At 39.9% G+C, this 8,753-nt stretch overlaps 1 protein-coding gene across 1 annotated transcript in view; it reads right to left on the minus strand.

Moving 5' to 3' along the window:
- LOC123743122 (sialic acid-binding Ig-like lectin 5) overlaps positions 1-8,004 on the minus strand; it is a 42,827-nt gene extending 34,823 nt beyond the window's left edge. The window contains exons 1-7 of the mRNA XM_082975292.1: positions 7,305-8,004; positions 6,597-6,917; positions 6,226-6,486; positions 5,844-6,125; positions 5,525-5,651; positions 5,244-5,325; positions 4,752-5,115 (exon numbers count right to left, since the gene is read on the minus strand). Coding sequence (XP_082831418.1) covers positions 4,752-5,115; positions 5,244-5,325; positions 5,525-5,651; positions 5,844-6,125; positions 6,226-6,486; positions 6,597-6,917; positions 7,305-7,530 — 1,663 coding nt within the window. The 5' untranslated portion in view covers positions 7,531-8,004. The remainder of the gene's footprint in view (positions 1-4,751; positions 5,116-5,243; positions 5,326-5,524; positions 5,652-5,843; positions 6,126-6,225; positions 6,487-6,596; positions 6,918-7,304) is intronic.
- Between the last annotated feature and the right edge of the window lie 749 nt (positions 8,005-8,753).

Genomic DNA, 8,753 nt, shown 5'->3' on the forward strand with positions numbered 1-8,753 from the left:
CAATAGCTGATATGGCTGACTTGCTTAAACAAATGTGGTTTCTACTGATGTACAAACTATGGCATAAGGGAACGATGAGCGGATAAGAGGAAATCTGTTATTTCAATTAAGACATTAATGAGCGAGCTAAGACCGACGTACTGAATATAACTATGTGTTCAGCACTTTTGAAATGTACAGCGACATAATTCAGAACATGGGCTGTTCTTACAGTATTCTCCCTGTACACCAAGTCAGAACTGTAGGATAAATAAAAGGGGCATAGAAGCAGACAATGAAAGCTCTTACAATATTCGATAATGACATTTCTCTAAAACAGGCTACATGTGCACCACCAAGTCAGAACAGTAGGCTAAGTAATGAGGGGAAAGGGACCAAATTATTAGTGTGAGGCACATGGGCTACTAACAGCTTACTACACAACATACACTTAGTATTACTTTCTTGGATACAGTATAGATATCTCCCTGGCATTTTACATTATTTATGCAGCAGCATACAATACATTTTTGGACTCACCCGTTTGTGCTGTGCTCACTTGAACAGGAAGGTGGCACGGTGGTCCTTGTTGGAAAATGTTGTCATCAAACTTTGTCACCAAAGTCTGGCATTCTCTGGATTTATGGGGCTTTTCAAGACAACTGGGAACTCTGAAAAAACAAAGTCGAATCATGATGTCAGTGATCTTCAAGTCGGAGCGCTAGAAAGAGGCCCGAGTTCCCGACTTGGAATATCAAGTTGGATGACCGTTCAAAATGTATTTTCCCAGTCAGAGTTTTTTCAGAGTTCCCAGTTGTCTTGAACTCACTGAAGTCTGAGATTTCCCAGTTCCGTGTTTCCAGTTGTTTTGAATGCGGCAGAAGTCATGCTGGATTGACAGCATGGCCAATGTATTCAACCTATTCTGGCCCATGGTTTTGCATGTGAATGTTTATCCTTTTAAGCTTGGAAAAAAAGATCCTCAAACCCACACTTGGACCACACACCCTCTCCACTGAATAGCAGGCTAGTGTTTGCTTTGCAAGTTAGCCACTGATTCCTTCCAAACCACTCACTGTTGAATTTGCAATTTCCAACTTGTTGTGTAACTCTTATGTCCAATGGTCGATGAGTACCGAAATGTTTTATGTATAATTTCTCTTCATATGACAAGGATTGAAAAGGATTTGCAAGTAGATTGTCAACTAGATTCATGATGATGACTGCTTGTCTGGCTTGCTAGCTAAGATTTTGAAAGTATGATGTCGACATGATGTGTCCAATCAATGCTGATTTGACATCATTTTATCTGTAGACCTTGAGCCTTCTTGGATGGGCACTTCTAATGTAAATCTATGGCACCACCCAAGAGGCTTGAATTTTCGAGCTCTACCCATAGGTTTTGCGGTGCCGTAGTGTCGCCATGTGTGACCGAACACTGAGCCAATTGTGGCACAACTAGAGAACATTACCAAACCCTACGCTCCATATTTTCTGCTGGCTGCCCCACCACCAGAGAAAGGACTGAGCTAGGCTGAAACACCTGCATTTTGGAGATGCCTTCCTCAAGAAAGCAAAAAAGATACCATGTTTATCAACTCAATTATATATATTTTTTACATTGTTGGCGTACTGATAGGTGACACATATTAATGCCAAAATAACATCCAAAACAGGCAACAGCATAAAATGTCTATATATAGTTTTTTGCTAAACAGGAAAGGCTCTGCCCCACCTGCCCTGAAAGACGGGTCGCCATTTGATAGAGGACTCTAGAGCCCAAAGGTCGATTGTAGCACAGGCAGAGCCATTGAGGACTTAAACTATTTTGAAGTAGTCAACTGGGTGGGACTTCCTGTGGGTTAAAAACGTCTTCAGGATTGGTGGGTCCTCTGCGGGACAGTTGAGCTAGCATAGGCTAATGCGATTAGCATGAGGTTGTATGTAACCAGAACATTTCCCAGGACATAGACATATCTGATATTGGCAGAAAGCTTAAATTCTTGTTAACCTAACTGCACTGTCCAATTTACAGTAGCTATTACAGTGAAATAATACCATGATATTGCTTGAGGAGAGTGCACAGTTTTGAACATGAAAAGTTGTTAATAAACAAATTAGGTACATTTGGACTGTCTTGATACAAAATATTGAACATAAATGCAATGGTTCATTGGATCAGACTAAAACTTTGCGCATACACTGCTGCCATCTATTGGCCAATATCTAAATTGCACCCGGGCTGGAATAATCCATTATGACCTTTCTCTTGCATGTCAAAGATGATCGTTCAAAAACAAACAAAAAAACTGTTTTTTTTTTCTTTGTATTATCTTTTACCAGATCTAATGTGTTATATTCTCCTACATACCTTTCATATTTCCACAAACCTCAAAGTGTTTCCTTTCAAATGGTACCAAGAAAATGCATATCCTTACTTCAGCTTTATACCTGTCCAGATAACACACTCTAGGTGGCAGTATGCACCATTTCAGTTTGTTTGCCCACTCAGAAGTTGGAAGAAGAAAATTCACTACTTCAAAATGGAGATGGCCTCAGATACAATGTCGAACTGAATCTATGTGTCGAATGGATACGTGTTCCAAAGTCAACATAGAATAAATGGTGAATGAACTGAAATAGTTCTATCAAAAAAAATATTAATTTTGGAGAATAAAAAAATATTCAGATTAACATTTATACCAGGGATTCCAATTGGTGGAGGCCCCCCTTTTGTAGGGCCATGGATCAATTTCCAAAGAAAAAAAAATATATAATAATATTTTTGGGGAGGGAGGGGAACACAGTCAGAGTCTCAGCTTACTGTTGAGAGTTAGAATAGTATAATACACAAGGTGTAATTTCGAAATTTGGTTTTGCATCAGCAGTTTCTCTCTTGTTATGTCAGTCACTGATAGTTACTCAATTAGCCCATGTCAGCAAAAAAAAAGATTGGTATGTTAGTCTAGCAGCCAGCTATCTAAACTTGTAGTTACCATGGTTGAGTTATCGACTGAGGGGGCCCCATTGATTTTGCTAGTCACTCTCACTCAGATATCATATTAAAAGCTGCAAACATTTCTCTCCACCCTATGGCAAAATGTGTATAATTGCAGGAGGCTAACTATAAAACTGCACATTTTTCTCTCCGCCCCATGGGAAAATGTGTGGATTTGTAGCAAACTTGCTTTCAAACTGCAACCTTTTCTTTACACCCCATTGCAAAATTTGTAGAATTACAGTAAATTAACTCCAAAACCTCATTTTTTCTCTCCGCCCTCAAGAGGGGAGACCTAAAATGTTGTGCTCACAAGGTGGTAGAAACAACATTTAACTTAGGGCCCCCAAAAGGATACGGCCGGCTCTGACTTCATGTGTGGGTATGGATGTGGGTATGCAGACCTCTGAGCCACTGAGGCCCCCTGTGATGATTTTTTTTCTTGTGGGCTCCACCCCCATCAAAGTTGCCCATTCCTGATTTATTCAATTGGTAGCCTATAATTACTGTTGAATGAAAAATGGTAAGTTGGAAAATATACTATTTATACATTCTTTTAACAGATTTCAGAGAACAAACAAATGAATATACAAAAAAAGATTGAGGTAGTGCCTCAATGTAAAACAATACTGCAATAATGCACACTTATGAATAGAAAAATATTCTCATAAACGGGTTAGCTGACAATGTCATGAAAACGATACGCACCCTTCAATGGGGCAGAAGACTGTGTGTTGTCGTGATTCTGGATGGCCAGATATCTAGCAACAATGACACAATGCTGCCATGTGGGGAATTGTAGGTGGCTTGTTTCATCAAGTTGTATGTTGTTCTTGAAATGTCATTTTTTTGTGTGTTATTTGCTAATATGGCACAAAAAAATGCTACATAGCTAACCAACAACTAACAATGTATTTGAGAAACAACGTGCTCATTGTACAAATGTATTTATATTTTCAAACATTGGAGACTAAATAAGGTTTACATGTTGTCAACAATCTAAGCCAACCCGTCTGTTTTACCCCATAGTTGTGCACGCATCTGTTTTGTTGCTAAACAACCAACCTGTCTATAGCACACAACCTTTAAAAGCATGATGTACTTTTTTTCTTGATTCATTTCATTTGAGCTCTCTTGCTAGCCCAAAATGAGAATTCTTAATAACATTTTGCCAACATTTTCGCCAGTGTATAAGAATAGTATTTACAGAAATATATTGATTACATCCACACATACTACCTAATATCCCCACCCACTTGTCAAATCAAAATGCTAAAATGAAAGGAAAGAGGAGAAAAAAAAGAAATGGTTTGACCTCTCTACTTTTCCAAACCACATCTTTGTCAGTCCTTCCACCTGGTGACAATACACAATCATTACAAAAGTAAAATGACACATCCTTGAAAAACTTTACAAAAACATTACCAAAACTTGCTTCTATGTACAACTAGAAAATATTCTTATTGAAAATATAAAACCACCAGATACAAACAGTAACATCTGACACAGGGCTGTAAAATAAATCATTTACCAAAACTATTAACTACAGTTGTTTCAGTTATTATACAATGTCTCTGTATTATCATAAAACATTCCAACTTGATTCAGCACATGAGGAAACAACACCAAAACTACAGTAGTTTCAGTTGAACAAAAGTCCCATTATCAACATAAAACTTTCAATCTGGATTGAGGAAATGATATAAGAACACATGGCTATATAATGCTGCATGCTATCCCCCACGTTTCTAGCGAAAATTGCTTTGTCACTCACCACCCATAATAGCCTTGACATTGGAGTAAAGCGCTGTATTCTCATCTGTCTCTGCTGCTGGCTCGTTCTCCTCCGCGTCCATCACTCCACTCCCTTCTCCTCCATCTTCATCCCCTTCTTTCTTATTCTCTCGTTTGATTTTGGCGTACTCTGACTCTGTTGTGGTGGTCTTCTTTTCTGCCTCCTCAGAAGTCTTCTTCAGTTGGGAGTAGTTGATAGCGGCGTAGTGCACATCTTTTGGTTCTTCCCCTTTGGCAGAGTTTCCTGCAGCTCCACTGGTCTGGGGTCCTGTGTTTTCAGCTCCCTTCATCAGCACCACCTGTAGAGGGGTCTGTTTGCCCCGCACAGCCCGTCCTGCATCCGTCTATGGAGTAGATTACAGAAAGCACTGTGTTAGGAATCTTGTTAGCTTGGTGGTCCAAGATCTGTTTATGCTGTCAATGCTAACTGAATGTTGATAAAGCTGAATAAAGAAGGAAACTGGTACTGCACCTGTTGGTCTTCACATGCCACCATCTCCAGGTTCGTTAAAGGGCTTTTGGAGTCTGAGTCCTTTGGGATCCTCTCTTTGCATCTAGGGAAAATATTATAAAAAAAATGTCTCAATAACTATATGTTAGAGGGATTAGCAAGCACCTCCATTACAACATGGTGCAAGGCATTGCAACTTTTGACAATATATCTGATACTCTTGATAGGAAATATGAATTTCTGAAGACAATCACAAACACTCATATAACACTAACTGTACTTCAGTAACAGAATGCATGTACCTTTTACATTTCCCTGTCAAACACAGGAAGATACAACAGATGGTGGCTGAGAAGGCTGCACCAATCGCAAATGCAGCAATCAGTGGTTTGTTCAACAGCATAGCTAAGATGTCTTTAGATACTTCCTCTATGAAGAGAACAAAGCATGTATGTTTTCAGGAGCGGCTCACAATACTTTGTATCCTCTTATTTTCTTTTTAAATGAAATAATAACATTATATTTTCTCACTCAAAGCATATAAATCCTCTATGCTGCATACATATTGGGTGGGATTGGGAAGCTCTTGCTCTCTAACAAAGTAACAACTTATATCTGTACCTCCTTGCTTTCCTTGGCTCTCTTTTTGGGTGACTTGCAGCTTCTCTCTCACTCTGCCCACTTCATTTATGCTGACACACTCCACAGTAGTGTTGGTGTTGTTTCCGACATGCATCCTGATGGTGGTGTTCACTGAGGACCTCAACACTGATTTAGTGAGGGAGTACTCCTCAGTGTTAAGCCAGCCTATGACAGGTAAGGGAACCCCCTGACTGACACACACACAGGTCATGACCTTTGCCTGGATGACACACCCAGAAGCATTGAGAATCACTGGATGGTCTAATGAGAGACAGAGGGGGAAGATATGTCATGGACAATTTAAAGTAAACATGTTGCAAGCTATTTTCAGTCAGGTTTGTACAGTGTTGTTTGTACTCACAGATCACAGTGACAACAATGGAAGCTGTCAAAGTCCTGTTGAGGTGTTGAGCTTTACACACATACTCCCCAGGATGTTCTCTTGTCATGTTAGAGATGGTGAGAGCGCCCAGTCCAGAGTTATTCTGTTCCAAAGCTGTTGTCCCATTCTTACTCCAGGTGATAGATGGTGGTGGTGGGTAGCTGTCAACAAAGCAAGTCAGATTCAGGGTATCACCCTCTCTCACTGTGTTACTACCAGAGGTCTTGGGTTCCTTCACATCTTGAAAATAAAGTATATAATCAGTTAATCATGATCATGAAATATAACTGTTGAAGCACAACAAGATGTTGGGTTGTGCAAAGTAAGGTGAGATGATGTAGGCTACTTACGAGTCACATTCAAAGTCACTGTCTCCTCAGTGGTGATGTTCCCTTTGAATGTCACTTGGCACGTGACCTTGGTGGTGTGGTGCTCAACTGAAGGTGTAAAGGTCAAAGTTGAGAAGTGGGTTGTAGTGACGCTGGTCAGATCCTCTCTCTTTTGTGTAGTGGTGTTGTCTCTGAGCTCAGTGGTGTTGTCTCCTGTCCCTCTCCATGTCCATGTGATGTTAGGAGGAGTTCCAGAGCAGATCCCTGGGGCAGTGCAGGTCAGAGTAGCTGGTTCTCCCTCTGTCAGAGGAGGAGTCAACACTGAGGGCTTCTGGGTCAGAGCTGGAGACAGGAAATAGAAACACAGACTGAGGCCTAAATTCAATCAGGATCGTTGAAGATTCGTACAACAGTGTGATTTACATTTAGAGACAATGTTCCCGTATTCATGGTAAATGCACATGTCGGCTCAATAGGAATTTACCTTTACATTTAAGTCACGCTATAACATGGATTTTGTATCCATGTAGAAAACAGCAGAAATGTATACTCATATAAAGTATGAAATCATAGTGCAGGTTTAGAAATATAAACACTTTGAAATGGGAGACTTGCGGAAATCTTGGGCTTTGTAAATTGGATCTACGTATGTTGCAGTAAGTGTACATAATTAATTACACTAAAGTAATACTCATGTCACTGTACCTAACAGTAATAGTAATGCTGTACCTTTCACTGCAATTTTCATTTTCTCTCGGGATGTAGATTTACTTCTATTTCCACTGTTCAATGTTCCGGACAGTCTTAGTTTATAGTCTCCAGCATCAGTCTTAGTGATGTCGTTGATGATCATACTGCAGTTCTTCTTTGTCAGGTCTGTCTCCAGTAGGGACACTCGCCTTCTGTAACCCTCCTGAGCTACAGAGGAATTTTTTGAGTGGAAAATAGAGTCCATTTCGACTTTAATAGAACATTGTGCATCAGGGCATTTAAACCATATTGCTATGCGAGGAATGAAGTCATCAGGGTGAGTGAACGAACATGGAATAACAGCACATAGTCCAGTCTGTGGTGTTATCTCTGCTGGACTGAAGGTGATGTTGTATGCTGCTGCAGGGGCCTCATTTGATGAAGGGAAATTAATACAGTCATGAGTAATACAAGAAGCGCTGATACTACTTCACTTGTTTGTAAAAAATTGTTATGAGATAGTATCTGTTGGGATGTATGCCAGGTGTGTATTAACAATAGTAGTGATAAAAGGGACCTTACTTTTGCACGTGGCTCTCTCTGTCAGAGAGAGAAGTAGAGCTGCCCAGATGAGGACCCACATCCTTCCTCTACTGCCTCGATGAGTCAATCACAGCACCGGGGTCTCTCTCCTCTTTCTCCTCTTTCTCTAATGGTCACTATCTCTGTCTGTGTCTACTGGTCTGGAGCACAAGACGAGTGTGAAATAGAATATGAAATGGTGTTGTGATAATATCAACATATAGCAATACACATATTAATTTTTCATTACACCTTTATGAGTGCTACAGTGGCATTCATAAGAACCTTCTTAGCACTTTTATTCAACTAAGATATATTTTGCTGTAATGCCTAGAGAGAAAGTCAAAGAAACATTTATGGTCAAGGTTTATATGAATGCCTTCTTCACAATTGCTCATAAATATATTTAACTGCATTCATAAATATGTATTCCTATGCTTTTTAAAGCCTTTTGAAGCAATGTGTTGTAATTCCATAAATGAATAATATTACCATTATATTACATAGCCATAATCAAGTTTTAACAGTCCTTCAATGTAACGAGTCAAAAATATTTAATGGTTTAATAGCTTGTCTGTTGATCCATGCAGAAAATAAGACTGAATCAGCACATTACCTCTCTCTGTGTGCTCTCTCTTCCTGTTGACTGTGAGCCCTGTGTGAGTCTCTGATGGGTGCGAACTGTCACTTCATGTCCCCAGTCTGATAATCCTCCCTCTAATCTGGTGCTGCATCCAGGAAGTCCCTCTGTACTGTTTACCGCCCAGCCATACTGTACTGTATGTAGACCATAATCAACCCAAACACATCAACCAACCCATCAAACCCCACCAATCCACACCTATCAACCAATCTTGATTAACATTGAAATCCTCTTGCCTTGTATACTCAGATGAAGCTTTATTT

The sequence above is a fragment of the Salmo salar genome, chromosome 05 (assembly GCF_965601325.2).
Source record: "Salmo salar chromosome 05, fSalSal1, whole genome shotgun sequence".
Lineage (NCBI taxonomy): Eukaryota > Metazoa > Chordata > Actinopteri > Salmoniformes > Salmonidae > Salmo > Salmo salar.